Below are 18,808 nucleotides of genomic sequence, written 5' to 3'. Positions count from 1 at the left end.
CCCAATGTGCCATCTGCACACACAATTGGCCATGTCCTTGAACAGAAAATTATTTAAGAGTGTGCAAGTTAAAATCTGTTAATGATGCAGTTAGGTAACAGCCATGTTTGTGACTAGGAGCTTTCTATAGGATGTAATCAACTTAACAATCAGCGTACAGGAACTGGGGGGATAAACCTTCCTTTTTCAATTTTGCTTCATTTGTTAATACATGGAGTTTGATCAGGTGGATGTGAGCTTGCTCCCTTAGTACCTCTAGGTGACGCCTGTGTTCTATAGAAGCAGCTTCCAGCTGATTGGTTTTTGATTTGGTATAAAACTGTACTATTTTCCAAAATTCTGCTTAAACATTGCAACAGCTTCCAATCCTCCTAATTCCTTTAACAGAATATTGTTATTTTGGTGTGTGGGACTACGGCTGTACAGCAGATGCAAAAAGTAACCTTTATTCAGATTTTGTAGTAACTTCAATGAACAGAAAAGGTAACCATGCAACAGTGTTAATGACTACTATAAAAGAGAGGAAAAGGAGTAAGTTCATTTGGCACCTCAGAGTCAAAGAGGGTGGTGCTAGGAAAGCACTGCTGTTCGAGCAGGATTCCTGATGAAGGGTTTATGCCCAAAACGTCAATTCTCCTCCTCGTAGGATGCTGTCTGGGCTATGCTTTTCCAGCACCACATTCTTTCAACTCTGATCTCCAGCATCTGCAGTCCTCATTTTTTTTTCTCCTCATTTGGCCCCTCTGCCTGCTCCACCGTTCAATAGATTATGGCTGATTTGTTAATCCTTTTGTAAATTATCTTCCTTCCCACCAATCCACTGCACCTTCCGCTCTGACCTATCGCCATCAGCCCCCCACCTTCATCCACCTATTATATTCTAGCTACCTTGTCCCACTGCGTATGCCCCCCATTTATCTCTAAGTCCCCTTGGGCCACCTCCACGTTCCTAATGACTCTCCTGTTCCTTGGTTGATACCTGACTGGCTGTGCTATTCCAGCACCATACTTTTTGACTAGTTATCACATAGCCTTAATATGAATAACTGCAGACCATTACTGATCCTTTACTCAAAATATCAGCAATTATTCAATGGACACTTGACTTCAAAGACTCCATGATATAATATCACAAAGGTACAACTACAACATTTAAAAGGCATCTGGATGGGTATATGAATAGGAAGGGTTTCGAGGGATATAGGCCAAGTGCTGGGGATTAGATTAGATTAGTTTAGGATATCTGGTCGGCATGGACGAGTTGACTGTAGGGTCTGTTTGTGCTTTACATCTCTGACTCTAAAACAGGGACGTTCTTCCCTGATTCCTATCTATCCCAGAATTAATGTGTTTTTAGCAAAATAGATAATCTAGTCATTTATCACACTGTGCTCATGGAAGCTTGCTGTATGTAAATTGGTTGCCATTTTATTGATTGCAAAGTGTTTTGTGACATACAAACATATAGAACAGGAGTAGGCACTCATCAAGCCATTCGATAAGATCATTCTGTGATTGTGAAGAATGTCAAACATTTCTCTTTTATAATGTAAACCTCCTGGAGCCTTTCATCAAAAAAAACTGGCTAATAGTCTGGTGCTTCACATCTTTCACAGAACCCCTATGAAATGCTTCTATTAAATCTTTTAGCTTTCAATGATTGACCCTGGGAGATCAGTGACTGAGTGTGGGCATTGAGATGGGCATCCAGTTCCCAAGTCTGATTTGATGTGATGCCATGAGCCTTCATGGAGTCTGGAGTCTGTTTTGAGGATACCTAGGGCAACTCTCTTCCCAGTGTCTTCACCTCTCCAAAAGGGAGGGAGATAAAGTGCATGTTGCTGCAAAACCAGCTGGCTTAACATCTATCATTGGGAAAATGATTGTGTGGAATTAACAGAGCATTTAGGAATGTGTAATAAAATCAAGCATAGTTGACATGACTTATTAAAGAGAAAATATTGCCTGATAAATTTGTAGGACTCTTTGAGGAGGCTACAGGCAGGATAAAGTAGTTGTAATATGTTTGATAAGGTACCACACTCTGCCTGTGTAATGAGAAACAAGCCCCTCATGTTGGAGGTAGTATATAAGCTTGGATGAAGTTTATTAATGACTTGGATGAGGGACATGACTGCACTTTCACAAAGTATGCAGGTGACACAAAGTAGGTGGGAAGGCAATTAGTGAGGATGACTCAAAGATTCTGCAGGGGGATATAGAGCGGTAAAGTGAGTGGGCAAAAACTTGGCATTTGGAATATAATGTGGGAAAATGTAAGGCTATGCACTTTGGCAGGGAGAATAGAGATTCTGAATATTACTTGTACAGAAGGGAGTTGTGAAAGAAAATAAGAGATGCAAAGAGGGATTATGACAAAAAAGACTAGCAAGAGGCATGGCTGAGGTGTTAAATGAATACTTTACATCTGTACTTGATGGTAAGGTCGATACTCCCATTGTCATGGTGACAGAGGAGGAAAGATGGTTGCGAGAGGGGTTTAACTTTGAGAAGGCATTGATAAGGTATCCTGTGACCTGTGGTGCTCTGCAGGTATCAGTGCTGGGTCTGCTGTTGTTCATCACTTATATAAACTATTTGCATGAGAATATAGGAGTTTTGGTTAGTAAGTTTGCAGATGACGGTGACATTGGTATAGTGGACAGTGAAGAAAGTTATCTAAGATTACAAAGAGATCTTGGTCAATTGGATCAATGGGCTGAGGAGTGACCAATGGAATTTAATTCTGATAAATGGGGGGTATTGTACTTTGGTAAAATAAACAAGCGCAGAGCTTATGCAATTAATGATAGGGTCCTGGGTAGTGTTGAAGAACAGAGTGACCTGGGGGTTCAGGCACATAATTCTTTGAAATTCGCATCACAAGTGGTTAAAAAGGCATTTAGCGTGCTTGCCTTCATTGCTCAGACCTTTGATTGTGGGAGTTGGAATGTCATATTGAAGTTGTATAGGATGTTGCTCAGGCCTCTTCTGGAGTACCATGTACAGTTCTGGTTGCTCAGCTACAAGTTTGAGTTGATAAAATGGGTTGGATAGGCTGAGACTTTATTCACTGGAGCATAGGAAGTTGAGGGATGAGCTTAAGGAAATTTTATAAAATCAAGAGTGGGATGGATAAGGTGATTAGCAAAGGTTTTTCCTTAGGGTGAGGGTGGGGGATTTCAAGACTTGGGGGCATATTTTTAAGCTAAAAGAAAGATTTAATAAGAACAGTGGTTTTGCACAGTGGTTTGTGTGTGGGAAGAACAGCCAGATGAAGTGGTGGATGCAGGTCCAGTTACAATATTTTAAAAGACATTTGGATAAGTACATGAATAGGAAAGGTTTGGAGGGATATGGACCAAACACTGGCAAGTGGGACTAGTTTAGTTTGGGAAATTGTCAGTGTGGACTGAAGGGTCAATTGTATTTTCATGCTGTATGATTCTAAGTCCAACATCTCGTGCTCCTCACCTGTGTGCACAGGACATGCATGTGGATGTATTTATTTGGGGTTCCCAACAACTATGGAGTGCTTATGCTACTCTGTAAAGATGATTAGTGCAAGAACCGTTGTAAAAGCTCAGTAGCACTTTACTAGCTTCCTGGTTCTCTGGGGAGTTACCAGTGAACTGTTAGTGACTTAATCTACTCTCCTCATTTCATAATCCATTCTCTGGGACAGCAGTTTATCATGTGACCATTTCACTGATGACGGAATTAGAGCTTAGAACGCACTGACTTGACCTCTGTTTCCCTGATTGGCAGAGGGTACCTTAACTATATAACCTCCCTTCCTGAATCTTTCCACCATTTTTGTAAATTCTATCATTAGCGAATTATGACCTCGTTCATCTCTTAAACCTGACTCCAATCTCCCAAGAAGGTAATAAACCGATAATTGCACTTGATGCTGTGACGTTAAAAGATCCCACATGATGTCAATCACTTGAATATTTGAATTGGATGTCACAGTGCCACTCACTATTGCAAGCATTTTGTTTAGTCTAAGATTTTTGGGGAATTAGTGGTCATACAAAGCCTCTTCTCTGAGTGAGCTAGTAAAGGCCGAGGTATCAGAAACATATCCTGGTTTGTTAATCTCTCACCAGATATACATTAAAATGTCTGAAGTAGTGAGGCTGATAGCAATAAAGTTGCAATGTAATTTCTTTTTAACAGATTTATTGGCGCCTCCAGCAGCGAGGAGAGTTAGAAATTTCTATTTATGATTAGAAATATTCAGAAACTGTTACCCAACAACTACCGATCCAGATGTTAATATTTAAACTGAAAATTATATAACCCTGCAGGGTATTAAGAATTTTCAGATCAACCCATTCAGTTCCTTGTTGTTTAAGCCTCTATGAACAGCAGTACAAAATCAGTATATCCTTCAACCCTTCTTCCTCGGCCCAGAGATAAAATTGGGTTTTATTCCCATATGTGTCAATTCTGTCATTTCACTCATTTTGAGTATACAGTGACCTTTGGTTTTTATACGGACGGACATGTGAAAATGACTGACAGGACAGCACCTCCCCAGCATTCCTTAGACAGCACTATCTAAACTCTCAACCATTGCTGTCTGGAAGGACAAGGGCAGCAGATACATGGGACTACTACCACCTACAAGTTCCCCTCCACGTCACTCACCATCCTGACTTGGAAATATATTGCTGTTCCTGCAGTGCCACAGAGTCAAAATCCTGGAATTTCCTCCTTAGCGGCATGTGGGTGTACTGTCATGCACTGTCGTGGTTCGTAAAGGCAGCTTACCACCATCTTCTCCAGGACAGTTGGGGATGGGCACTAAATGCTACCCTAGCCAATGTTACTCTCATCCCCTGAATATTGGAAAAAGTCCAACTGGTCCATCCCCTCTACCTAAACTATTGTGATGCTGCTTAAGTGTCATGTTGCCTAAGGCTCTTGACCCACCAGCAGTAAATTAATTACCTGACAGAGGCCGTTAAAAAAATTGATTTTAAATACAGAATCAATTTAGGAAGAAAAAGGTCTGGAAACTCGTCCTGAAACCACCAGCACCTCCCTAATGGTTTCTCCACTGTGACCCCATTTTCAGCTCATATTGCCTCTCGGTGAAAACAGAGAGAGAAAGGGCCTGTTAGATCAAGAGCATGTTGGTACTTGGGCCGAACACTACGGCAGTCATTACTGGCTCACCACCCCAACCATTTGGCCTTGAGGTCCACTTTTGAAAGCACAACATTAGACAACCAAAACTAGCTGAGGAAATGTGAAGGCCCTTGAGCAATACGTTGCACTTGTAATTGGGAAAATGTTCGAGCCTGTTGTAAAGAAGGCAATATTGGAGGATTTAAAAGTAGATAATAAAACCAAGCAAAGTCTGCATGGCTGAATGAAAGGGGAAGTTATGCCTCACAAATTTATTCAAATTTTCTTTGATGTAACAAACAGGATACATAAGGGGAAGCCAGTAGATGTAATATGTTTGGATTTTAAAAAGATATTTGATAAACTACCACACGCACACACACTTGCTTGGGAAGAGTTCATGGTCTGAGGGTATTATATTTCTATGGATAGAATCCCGACGGTGTGTAAACAGGTCTTTCAGCCCAACAGGTCCACACCGACCCTCCGAAGAGTACCCACCAAAACCCATTCCCCTACCCAATTACTCTACATTTACCCCTAGCTAAAACATCCCTGAAAACTATGGGCAATTTAGCATGGCCAATTCACTTTAATCTGCACATCTTTAGACTGTGGGAGGAAACCCATACAGACACTGGGAAAATGTGCAAACTCCACACAGATAGTCACCCAATGCTGCAATCAAACTCTGGTACCTAGTGCTGTGAAGTAGCGGTGCTGACCACTGAGCCACCGTGCCACCCCGGAGGATTGGCTAAGCATTAGAAAACAGAGTTGGGACTGGGGGCATTTTCAGGAAGGCTACCTAGACAATAGAGCACCATGAGGATCAGTGGTGGAACTGCAATTGTTTATTAATCACTTAGATGAAGCAGGTTAAGTTTGCAGGTGACCCAAAATAGATGGGAAGGCAAATGGTGAGACTGACTGAGGGGGGAGGGTGGTGGGGTGGGGGGGGGGGGGGGGGGAGGAAGGAAGAATATTGACAGGTAGAGATAAATAGGCAAAAATGAGGCAGATGGAATAGAATGGGAAATGGAAGATTATGGATGTTGGCAGGAAAAATAGAGGAGCTGAATATTTCTTAAATAGAGAAAGACTGCAGAGAGCTACAGCACAAAGGGATTTGCCGTGCTCCTGCATGTATTACACAAACCTAGCATCCAAACTTAGAAGCTAAGAAGGATGGCAGTTGGAATGATGGTCTTCATGGTATAAAAATTGGGAGGTCTGGCTCAAACTGTACTAGAAACAGCTGGGATATTGTGGACAGTTTCAATTCCCTTCTCCAAGGAAAGATTATATTGGCATTGGAGGCAGTCCCAAGAAGGTGCACGAGGTTGATTTCCAGAGATGGAGGGATTTTCTCACGAGAAAGCTTTGACTAGGTTGGACTTGGAATCGTTGGAATTTAGTAGAATGAGGGAATGCCTTATTGAAGCTTATCTGTTTATTGAAAAGGTAAGTGAGAAGTTGTTTCCCTGGCTGAGAAAGTTGAGGACCAGAGGGCTTTATCTCAGAGTAAGGAGTCACCCTTTTAAGATGGAGGTGAGGAGGAATTCCTTTGAAGGTCATGAATCTGTGGAATATTTTACCATAGGGCTGTAGAGATTGGGTCATTTCAAAAATTCAAGGTTGAGATGGATTTTCAAACAGTGAGGGGATCAAGACTTATGGGAAAAGGCGGCAAGCTGGAATCGAGTATGCTCAGATTGTTCTCATTCAATGGCAGAGCAGACTTAATGGGCTGAATGGCCCATTCTGATCCAATATCCAATGGATTTATGGTGACCATTTACCATGAATCATATTTATTGGGGTTTCTGCTTGGATTGTATTGTGAGGTCTGTCACAATTAGAAACTACTCTTTCTTCAGTTCTTTGTAACTAGTTTCTCTCAATTGTCGATCCCATGGGATCCAGCAACCATAAATATCCTCTCCTTTGCTAAGTATAATTCCAACCAGCAGAGAGTTTTCCCCCTGATTCCCATTAATTCCGTTTTTGCTAGGGCTCCTTGATGCGCCACTCAGTCGAATGCAGCCTTGATGTCAAGAGCTATCACTCTCCCCTCGCCTCAAATTCAGTTCGTTTTTGTCCCTGCTTGAAGCAAAGCTGCTGAGCATATGCTGATTGATAGCACCTTCCATCACTTTACTGGTGATTGAGAACACACTCTTGGGGCAGTAATTGGCTGTGTTGGATTTATACTTTTTTTCTCTGTACAGGATGTGCCTGGGCAATTTTCCATATTGTCGGGTAGATGCCAGTGTTTTATTTATACTGAAACAGCTTGGCTGGGGCCATGGAAAGTTCTGGAGCATAGATTATTACTGAAATGTTGTCAGGGCCCATAGTAAACAGCCTTTTCTTGATCTCACATGGAGTGAATCAGATTGGCTGAAAATTAGCATCTGTGATGCTAGGGACCTTTTTGGAGGAGGCTGAGATGGATCATCCATTTTGTACTTCTGGCTGAATATTGACGTGCATTTAGTCCTGTTTGGTAGCTTTTGACACTTTGTTTTTAGATATGCCTGGTTCTGCTATTGCCAGACCCTCCTGCACTCTGCATCGAGCCAGGGCTGATCCCTAATTTTGTGGTAATAGTAGCATGGACAAATACCAGACCATGATGTTACAGATGGTCCCCAGCTTCATTTGGATGCCCAGTCTTGAGTTGCTGCATCTGGTCGCAATCTATCCCATTTCGCATGGTGATTGTCCCACAAGTTAAAGTGTATTGTTTATACAGAGATGAGATTTTGCCTCCATGAGGACTGGACAATGGTCACTCTTCCTCATACTGTCACGGACCGATGCATCTGTGGCAGGCAGATTGGTAGAGTGAGATTAAATGTATTCTGTCTGGTTGGGTTTCTTCACCATCTGGTGCAGACACCGTCTTAACAGCTTTATCCCTGAGAACCTGACCGGTTTGATCAATAGTACTGCTGCCAAGCCACTCTTGATGACATTGAAATCCCCCACTCAGTGCTTCTTCCAAGTGTTGTTCAACCTCTGAAGTGGGGAAGATGCTTGAGTTGGAAGAAATAGCAAGGCATTTCAATAGAAATTGTCCCATTGGGCAGACACAGCATGGGTTCATGAAGGGCAGGTCATGCTTAACAAGTCTGTTGGAATTCTATGAAGACATTGTGAGCAAGGTGGACAACGGGGACCCAGTGGATGTGGTGTACCCAGATTTCCAAAAGGCCTTTGACAAGGTGCCGCACAAGAGGCTGCTACATAAGATTAGGATGCATGGTGTTATGGGTAAAGTATTAGCATGGATAGAGGATTGGTTGACTAACAGGAAGCAAAGAGTGTGGATAAATGGATGCTATTCTGACTGGCAATTTTATTTGGACAATAAAGGAATTAAGGGATATAGTTGGAGCATGGGTAAGTGGAGCTGAATCCATGAAAAATCAGCCATGATCTTATTGATTGGTGGAGCGGGATTGAAGGGCAGGGTGGCCTACTCCTGCTCCTAGTTCTTACGTTCAGCATGGAAGAGTATCGATTCATCAGCTGCAAAGCGGATAATCAGTCAGTGATTTCCTTTCCCATATCTGATCTGATACCATGAGATTTCATGGGCAACATGCTCCTGTATATATGCCTCTGATGGGACTTCTGTTCCTCACCAGGAAGGAAATCCCACCCCCGGAGTTCAATATGATTGGTGCTGCCAGTCTCACAGCTTGACTGTTAGTTCAGCAGTGACAGAGCCACTGGAACCCTCGAAGGGGGTATGTCCAGGGACTTTGTCTCGAGAGAGATTGGGAAATTGAGGGCTGGGTTTTAAATTACAACATACAGGAAAAGGGGAAAGTACAGTCTGCACAGTTCCCCTCTGAACATTTTAAAAGAAAAGAGGTTGCCCACAGCCATCTGACTGTCAATGCCAATGTGATATGGTCTGGAGAGTGTAATATTGATCTCCATTTCATTGACCCTTAATTGTTTATCCATATGGAGGGTGGTTTTCAGATTTTGGTGTCCACTTCCCACTCAGTATTTTAGGAGGATGAATGGAAAGGGGGGTAGGTCAGGTGATCTGACCTATATGGAATGTAATATCTTGCTGCATGTTTAAGCGCTCGTCCAACTCTGACTCTTGGCCTGTCACCTTGAAACGTTTACCTGGTGCCTGCTGGCATCAGTGAAGAGTCAGTGCTGACGATTCAGTCATTCCTTGCTGAGTTCTCTGGCTATGGAGCAGCAACTTGCAGTTTTATCCAAGATGACTGCTAGGTGGAGGAGGGACAGTGGAGCATCAATGAAAGAAAGCAAGGCCCAGGGGTTGGGAAAGGCAGCTCACCAAAGGAAGAGGCTGATCGTCCCCTTCTTCTGGCATGCCACCAGGTTCGATGGGCTTCTCTGTTCTCGTGTGACTGACTGGTAAGATAAGTATTTCATAGACGTGCTTATTAATTTGAATCATAGAATTGAATCCCTACACTGTGGAAACCAGCTCTTTGGCCCAACAAGTCCACACTGACCCTCCAATGAGTAATCCACCCAGACCAATTCCCCAACCCTATTACTCTACATTACCCCTTACTAATGTAATAAACTTACACATTCCTGAACACCTTTTAGCATGGCCAGAGGAAACCCCCACAGACACTGGGAGAACGTGCAGACTACCCACAGACAGTTGCCCAAGACTAGAATCGAACCTGGGTCCCTGGTGTTGTGAAGCAGCAGTGCTAACCACTGAGCCACTGTGCCGCTCCATTTCTTTCAATTCCACTCTTCATTTAAAGAAAAGTTCTGAGATGTGCTTGGGAGAAAGCTTTAAATAGGTTTTATAGCCATATTATCTACTGTCTGGACAGAATGGGGCCAGTTTGAGATATGATTATGTGCTAGCCTGCTTTGTGTTGGCTGTTTTTAAACAAGGAGAAGCAGTATAAGTCTGATGATAATACTGAATAAATCCCTGCTCGCATCTGGGAGCAATCTGAAAAAACTGGTAATTGAAACTAAGCTTTGGATGAGTGACGAGTCTCCTAATGAATGACACAGAGCAAGTAAATATTTCTAAATCAGAAAGATATTCATTTGTCATATTTCAAGTCATGTGTCCCGAGGAAAAAGGACGCCCAACAATGGCCAGATTTTATCTTTATTTTGATAAGAAGCACAGAGCTGAAATTAGAATTACTTCAAATGTGTATCCGCTGGGGCATGGATAACTCCTGCCCCTCATCGCTGGGAGTTATCAGATGATTGAAATTCTGCCTTTCACCAATGAGTGGACCCTGTGGAGTATGTCAATGATCTGTCACTGTTCCTGTATTGGTTTGGGGGCTGGTGGAGCAAGGAGCTTAACTGCCTTGAAAAGGAAACCGTTACCAATTGGTTTTAAAAAATGACTCCTGCCTGCAGTGCTCTCGTTAGCATCACCATACAGCAGTCCCATTCTGTTGGAGCGAGTGCTGCGGTGCAGTCAGATGGTACAGAACAGCTCTGAGCAAACTCACTCTGCCATTATGGGTGGCATGGTGGCTCAGTGGTTACCACTGCTGCCTCACAGCACCAGGGAACCAGGTTCAATTCCATCCTCAGACTATGCAGGCATTCTCTCCAAGTCTGCGTGGGTTTCCTCCGAATGCTCCTGTTTCCTCCCACAGTCCAAAGGTGTGCAGGTTAGATGGCATGGCCATGCTAAATTGTCCATCGTGTCCAGGGATGTATGGGTTAGGTGGATTAGCCATGGGGAAATATAGGGTGGGGGTGTTGACTGTGGGTGGGATGCTCTAAGGGTCAGTGTGGATTCAATAGGTCACATGGCCTGTTTTCACACTGTATAGAGATTCTATGATTATCCCGGTTTTGACTCCTCTCGGCCTTTCCGAATGTTCCCGTATTCATTAACAGGAAAGCAACTATATGTACTCAAACTGAATGGAAGGTCGGCCTATAATATTGATCCTTTGTCTTGGAATGCCCACAGGGTCATGAAGGCTTTGGGCACATCGGTGGGCACCACATAGTCTCCTTCCAAAAGCCACCTGGATCTGGCCTAAATAGAAAGAGACAGCCAGAGTCGTTCCATTTCTGTACCACCCTTCCCCAGCATGTTTAAATCTGATCTGGGGAGCAGACCATCAAGAAGGTCCTGTTAAAAGCAGGAAGAAACAATAATGTGACCTTTCAGTCATTCCACTAGCTTAATTAATTAAACAAATTAATTAAATAAAACTCTGAAGTTACAAAGCTAGCATGACTAATGGTCACCATAAAACTACCATAGTTTTTTCATTAAAAACCTGTCTTGCTCATTGATTTTTAGGAAAAGGAAATCTGCCAAGTGTTCATGGTCTGACCTATATCTAACTCCAGAGTGTTGGTTACCTTTTAAATGCTCTCTGAAATGGCCTAGGAAATCTTTCAGTTGTACTCGAGAGAGTGGTTTAATACCACTTTCTCAATGGAATTGGGGATGAACAGTAAAGGCTGACACGTCCTGTGAATGAATAATGAAAAGTAACATGGTCTGCGATCATGGGTTCTTGATTAGAATTGTGAAATGTTTGTGCATGTCAAGCACAGTCATCTGACCATCACTGTCCAAACTACTCCACTGAGTACCCATTCACTTGTCAACATGTATCTGACCAAATTACTACAGCACTGCTATCTTCCTATTATATATTTTTTGCAATAACTTAGAAGCACATTTCTTTGCCTTAAATACTTGTAGCCTGTTTTCTCCAAGTTCAGCTTAGCCTTTGAGGAGGTGGGTTTGTCTTCCAGAGAGCAGCCATTTGACCAGCTTTGTGAGAAAGTGAGAGCGAGGCTACCTTTGATCCTTCAACAATGGAAGTGTCTGAATTTTGACTTTCTATTGGCACAGATGCCCAAAAATGTGGTATTTATTAATTAGCTAACTTGGAAAGATTAATTGAAAATCAGTGCAGGTCATTCTGCTATATCGTGACAGTTGTGTTCCTCTGCAACCTCACGCTATAGAAAATTGCTAATTGAAAATCGCTATACCCATTCAGAAGAAAGTTTGAGTTATCCAAACAAGTCCACAAGTCCACAATTGCGCTGACAAAACATGCATTTTGGCAGAATGAGCTGTAGATCAGTGTGGGTGCCACTTCAGAATATGCAATAAGGTGCAGAGTGAGCCCTTGCCATGCCATTTTATTGGCCGGTTGTGGGTTTTAAATATTTGGCTATTGATGTTGCCAGGTTCTGGACCAGTAATTATATTGATTTCTTGCTGCAGGACATGCAAATAGATTTCCAGATTTTGCACACACTCTTCCTTTTTGCCTTGCTGAGATAAGTGTCATTAAAGTTGTGCTGATACTTAAAGCACGGTTTCTTCAATATTTTCATTCGGCTCAATCTGTGGTTTGCTAGATTATAGATTTTGAACTTTCACCTGAGTGTGAAAGTAAGAAATTAGCCGATAAATCAGATTTTCGACTTCCTGCCTCCTTCCTTCTATGTGCAAATGTTCCACCTTTTTGCTATCATTTTCTTTTTTGACTAAAAAACATTGTCCATCTAATCCTGTGAGGTTATCAAGTTTGGCTGATGACAAACCATTTGGAGGGAGTCCTTTCGTGTTGTCGAGCAGCTAATTGTCGCACTCAAATCACTGGATTTTAAGGGTAATGTGTACTTTGCCTGATCATTGGGCCATGTTGAGCAGGCAGTACACCTCCATCTAGTTTTAACGCAGAATGTAGCTGCAGCAACATGGTGTCCTCTCCTTTTATAATGGTTTTGATATTCACTGCTCAAAAAGAAATAATTGAGGGAAGTAAAGCAAACAATTCTTTCCAGCTGTTGGAAATGAGGTGCTGAGTCTTGTTCTTTGGTGTCTAGCTTGGTTCAAGAATGGGCTTCCTATTTGTTGAATAATGCACAGCTTCTATTCACATGCTCTGACTCTGTCTCGTCAGTAAATGCCAATGGTCAAGAGCACTGGATAGCTCAGGGTTTCAACGCAAAGCAATGGGATTTTAATCCATGACCACCTAATTCAATGACAAAATGCTGTTCCCTGAGCCAGGGAATGCAGTGTCTTAGCTGCATTGAGTCATAGTAATACAACATGGAATCAGACACTTCGGTCCACCCAGTCCATGCCAAATATATTCCCAAACTAAACTAGTCCCACCTGCCTGCTCTTGGTCCATATCGCTTCAAACCTTTCCTACTTGTGTACTTCTCCAAATGTCTTCAGCATTGCAGTTGTGCCTTTCAGGTACTAATTGTCACATAAACACAAAACATCAATTCTACAGACACTTGGACAAGACCATTGTGCACATTCATTTTTTTTCCCCTGTGCGTGTTAAGTAAAGAGGTTTAAAAAAGATTCAGCCCTTTTGTTTTAAACTAATACCGTTCTGCTCTTTTTTTTTTCACAGATGAGCTTCTAGAAACTGGCAAAGCAGAATCCTTTGACTTTGCCTTCATAGATGCTGACAAGCTGAATTATGGCGTTTATTATGAAAGATGTCTGCAACTTATCCGCAAAGGAGGAATAATAGCCGTTGACAATGTGAGTCTGCAGGGGGTCTTTGATAAGGGCTGCCTCTCTCAGCTGATGCTGCTTGAGATTGGTAATAAGACATTCTTAAACAGATGATTCAATGCTGTGGGTGGAGGTAATTATCACACAACAAACGTTTTGAAGGTCTTTTCAGGACTTTCACCTGATTAAGGGTTTGAACTGGTCTTGCTCCATGATAAGAAGATTCCTGAAGAAGGGCTTATGCCCGAAACATCGATTCTCCTGTTCCCTGGATGCTGCCTGACCTGCTGCGCTTTTCCAGCAACACCTTTTCAGCTCTTGCTCCATGATAACACAATCATGCGTTGTTTATTTTTCTGTCCTCCCATTGAAGAATGTTTTGGGATCTGTTACTTCAAGTGTATTTGTGCTCCTGACATGGTAACCCTTCTCCACAACAGGTGCCAGGGATTCCGCTTGCAGAGTGATCCACTAGGAATACTAGGTTCATTTGCATTAAAACAAGAATTGTCAGCCATAGCCAATAGGTAGCGCACTCACGTTTCTGTCAGAGGCTTCAACAATTCTTCCTCTCTCCCCATTCCAAGTACTTGAACACAAAGTTTAGGTTAATCCCTCCATGTAGTACCAAGAGAATGGTACATCGTCAGAGGCCCATCTTTCAAATGAGACATTATGCCACTATACACTTACTTTCTTTGCTTTGTTCATGGGCTTTGCTGCATAAGCCAGCATTTATTGCCCATGTCTAATTGTCCAGAGGGCTGTTAAGATCTTTTGCCACAGTTCTGGAGTCACGTGAAGGACAGACCAGATAAACGTGGCAGGTTTACTTCCCTAAAAGGCCTTTAATGAACCCGAAAGTTTTGTTTTTCTTTGACAAGGTCCCCAAGCTCTAACTTGAAGAGAAACTGGAGAGTTCACCATGGCTTCCTGGCTAACATTAATTGGAGTGAGACTTTTGTATTTTGGAAGCTTCCTTGTTTTATTACTGACAAGCTACCACTTTGCAATGGTCATGGAGTCATTGTGTTAGAGTTGTACAACACGGAAGCAGACCCTTCAGTCCAACTCATCCATGCCAACCAGGTTTCCTAAATTAATCTCCTCCCATTTTCCAGTATTTGGCCTGAATTTCTCTAAACCCTTCCTATTCATATACCCATCCAAATACCTTTTAAATATTGTAATTGTACCAGCCCCCACCACTTCATCTGGAAGCTCATTCCATATACACATCACCCTCTGCATGTAAAAGTTGCCCCTTAGGTCCCTTTTAAATTTTTTCCCTGTCACCTTAAACCTATGCCCTCTAGCTTTGGACTCCCCTACCCCAGGGAAGAAGACCTTGGCTATTCACCCTCATGATTTTATAAACCTCTATAAGATCACTCCTCAGCCTCTGACAGTATGGGGAAAATAGCCCCAGCATATTCAGCCTCTCCCTATACTTCCAATCTTCCAATCCTGGCAACATCCTTGCAAATCTTTTCTGAACCCTGTCAAGTTTAATAACATTTTTCCGATAGCACGGAGTTGAGAATTGAACACAGCATTCCAGAAGTTGCCTAACCAATGTCCTATACAGGTGCAATATGACATCCCAACTCCTATACTCAATGCACTGACCAATAAAGGCAAATGTACCAAACGCAGCCATCACTGTCTACCTACAACTCCACCTTCAAGGAGCTGTGAACCTGCAGCCCAAGGTCTCTTGGTTTAGCAACACTCTGCAGAACCCAACCATTAAGTCCTGCCCTGATTTGCCTTTCCAAAATGCAATGTCGTGTATTAGTCTAAATTAAAGTCCACCTACTACTCCTTGGCCCAAGGTTCTGTTGTACTCTGAGGTAACCATCTTCACAGTCCACAATGTCACCAGTTTTAGTATCCTCTGCAAACTTGCCAACTATTCCTCTTACATTCACATTCAAGTCATTTATATGAATGACAAAATGTAGTGGGCCCAGCACTGATCCTTATGGCACACCACTGGTCACAGGCCTCCAGTCCAAAAAGCAACTCTCCACCACCACCCTCTGTCTCCTATCTTCAAGCCAATTTTTCATCCAAATGGCTAGCTCTCCCTGCATTCCATGTGATCTTCCTTGCTGACCAGTCTACCATGTGGAATGTTATTGAACATTTTGCTGAAGTACATGCAGACAACATCCACCATTCTGCCATCATGAATCATCTTTGTCACTTCTTCAAAAATCTCAATCAAGTCAGCATGATTTCCCATAGACAAAGCCATGTTGACTATCCCTAATCAGTCCTTGCCTTTCCAAAAACATGTAAATCCTGTCGGTCAGAATCCCCTCCAGCAATGTACTCACCACTGATGTCAGGCTCACTGGTCTATAGTTCCCTGCTTTTCCTTACCACCTTCCAAAAAAAAAGCACACATTAGTCACCCTCCAGTCTTCTGGCACCTTACCTATGGTTATCAGTGATACAAATATCTCAGCACAGGACCCAGCAATCACTTCCCTCACTTCCCACAGTTCTGGGATGCACCTGATCAGGTCCTTAGTGCTGCAGAGAATCAGACTGGGTATTTAAAGCTTTGCATATTTGCTAGCATTCTAGCCTTCAAGGTTAAATTACAGATATAATCCTGAAATTGAGCATTTATATTTTACATATGTACATATATAGATTAAATATACTGTATCTATAATATACGCACAAACAGTATTCACAGATCCTGATGGAATGAGTAGTCCTTTTGGTATGTTTCAACTGATCTTAATTTTTGCTGTTGATTGATCATTGATCTTTCTGAAAATGTTTTAAAAATATTTTAAAAGATCATAAGCAGATAAGCTTCACCTAATGAAGACAGATTAGATGGGCTGAGACTGATCGTCTCAGAGCAGAGAAGGCTGACAGGATTATGAAGGGCATAGATAGGAAGGAATCTTTTCCCTATTTGTGGAGGAACCAGTAATCAGGGACATACTTAAAAAGTAAGGAGCAGGAGGCTTACAGGGAAATTTTAAGGAACACATTTTTCACCCAGAGGGTAAGAGTATCTGGAAAGATTTCTGAGAACCATTTCAACATTGAAGAAGTATTTGACGAATAATTGAAAAGCCATAGTTTTGAAGGCCAAGTGCTGGGGAATGGGATTAGAATTGGTGGATGCTCAATGACTGGTACAGACATGATGGGCCTAAAGGCTTCTTTCTGTGTTATAATACTCTGATTGGTAAGTGTAGGTACATCAGCTAATAAAGATGCACTTGTACTCCCTTGGATTCCCCAGTACTATTGCAGATATTTAATTAGGACGAAGTTATGATCTCGATATGGAATGTTGATGATTTTGTCAGGTGTGGATTTCCATTCACCCTCAAACTTTTTTTTTTGTTCCCCTGTAGGTACTATGGGATGGGTCAGTGCTGAATCCAAAAAATGACCCCAACACACTGAGCATTGTCAAACTCAATGAGAAGATTTACAGAGACAGCAGAGTCAATATGAGCATGCTCACCATTGGTGATGGAGTCACCTTGGTCTTCAAGTTATAGGAAGGCCAACTCCAGCAAGAGCACATTCTAACTGTTTTTTCAATCTTCAAGTGCAACATAAAATAATGCATTGTCTTCTTGTTCTTCATAGCATTTATATCCTCTCTCTCCTCTTAACATTTCTCATCCTATGTTTTAAATTCTGCAGCCTTCCAAAATGATCTACCAATGGTGTGCTTATTCCCTGACCTCTTTCAGCATACAAATCATATCTTCAGCATCTTCATTACCTCTATCTATAAAGGATCATTTCCCACTTGGCCAGGGTAATATCCTACCAGCATTTACTCTGTTCAACTCCTTAAGAATATTGCAATTAGATCACCTCTCGGTTTTCAAAAATCAAGGACATTTAGGATCTAGTCTACTGAATGTTACCTTATCTTTCCTTAATCTATTTCCTCTTTTCTCAAAGGCCAAGCTTGTTAAAGAATGCCAACCAGAATTCTATAGACTCTAATTGTATAAGGATGTCTTGTATGGTGCCTTATTGAATGCTTTTTAAAAATCAAAACACAGAACATCCATTGATTGTCCCTGATCTACTGTGTGAGTGCACTCATTCAGCCTTATTTGCACATGTGCCCTGATCTTTTGCAATTGCTGTACCACTACTGTCTAACACTTAACAGCAATTCAACAGGGAAATAATTTGATAACTTCTATAAATGCACTTTTATAACCAATTTGATAGGTTTCTTAATTCTTTTTAAAGGAATCTGAGCTCCAATTCACTAATGGACTGAATGAGCTCTGAAAATGGCATCTGAGAGATCATGTCAAAGATTAAGGAGATGTAGGAAGTGAGTGAAGGTGCCACTTTGGTCTTTCATCTTGGGTACTGGCTTCCAAGTCAACCAATGATTTCATTGCTTTCCTTGTAGGTACTGCAAAACAAAGGCACTGTCAGATTTATTTCAATCCAGACGTACATGAAGTTGAAGAGATGGCTGTTTTTAAAAAATAATCCTCTAATGAACATTTCATTTGTTGCTGCAGCCATCATTGAAATTGCTCCAGCAGGTAGTGAGACATCTCTATAAATTTATTAGCATCGTATTAATTTAATCTACTTGCTAGAATTAACTTCCCCATCGCAATTAACTTCTGCCCAGTTGAGATAATTCAGAAACTCAAATGCATAAACAAACCTGGTAACTTTGCTATTCAGCCTCCAATGCAGGGGAGAATAAAGCTTTGGTTGCCTTGACCAGTATGTCAGTGTCTTTATTTTCACTGTAACTTCTACTAGAGCAGTTAGCATCTCCATGGGCACAAAAGTACGTTGGGACTCTGAACTATTACTTTAACTAATCACACTAAAGTAGGTGCCCTGCTGTTCTCTCACTGGTGGCATTTATTGCTAATGGGCTCAGGCAGCAGTCTGTGATTTGGAATGCCATCTTCGTGCAGAGGACCAGGCAGGTGGCTTTGTGGCAAACTCTCTTTCAGCACTGTGTGCCAGCCTGGCCTGCAACGAGAAAGTTTGGGGGGGGGCGGGGGTGGAGATGGGGCAGGAGCAGTTTGTGAGCGTGCACAGCCAGGTCATCCTGCAGAAGAGTCTCTTCAACCCCATTGAGTCTGCACCATCGTGTGAGGAAACACCAGATCT

The 18,808-nt window shown here is 42.1% G+C and overlaps 1 protein-coding gene across 1 annotated transcript in view; it reads left to right on the top strand.

Moving 5' to 3' along the window:
• The window catches only part of comtd1b (catechol-O-methyltransferase domain containing 1b), a 39,741-nt gene extending 21,335 nt beyond the window's left edge, over positions 1-18,406 (top strand). Inside the window, exons 6-7 of the mRNA XM_043678884.2 lie at positions 13,551-13,684; positions 17,047-18,406. Coding sequence (XP_043534819.1) covers positions 13,551-13,684; positions 17,047-17,196 — 284 coding nt within the window. The 3' untranslated portion in view covers positions 17,197-18,406. The remainder of the gene's footprint in view (positions 1-13,550; positions 13,685-17,046) is intronic.
• Positions 18,407-18,808: the final 402 nt, after the last annotated feature.

The sequence above is a fragment of the Chiloscyllium plagiosum genome, unplaced genomic scaffold (assembly GCF_037043375.1).
Source record: "Chiloscyllium plagiosum isolate Xiang-an unplaced genomic scaffold, Cpla_swu_hap1 HiC_scaffold_43, whole genome shotgun sequence".
NCBI classification, from domain to species: domain Eukaryota; kingdom Metazoa; phylum Chordata; class Chondrichthyes; order Orectolobiformes; family Hemiscylliidae; genus Chiloscyllium; species Chiloscyllium plagiosum.
This window is presented reverse-complemented; position numbering and strand designations above follow the sequence as displayed.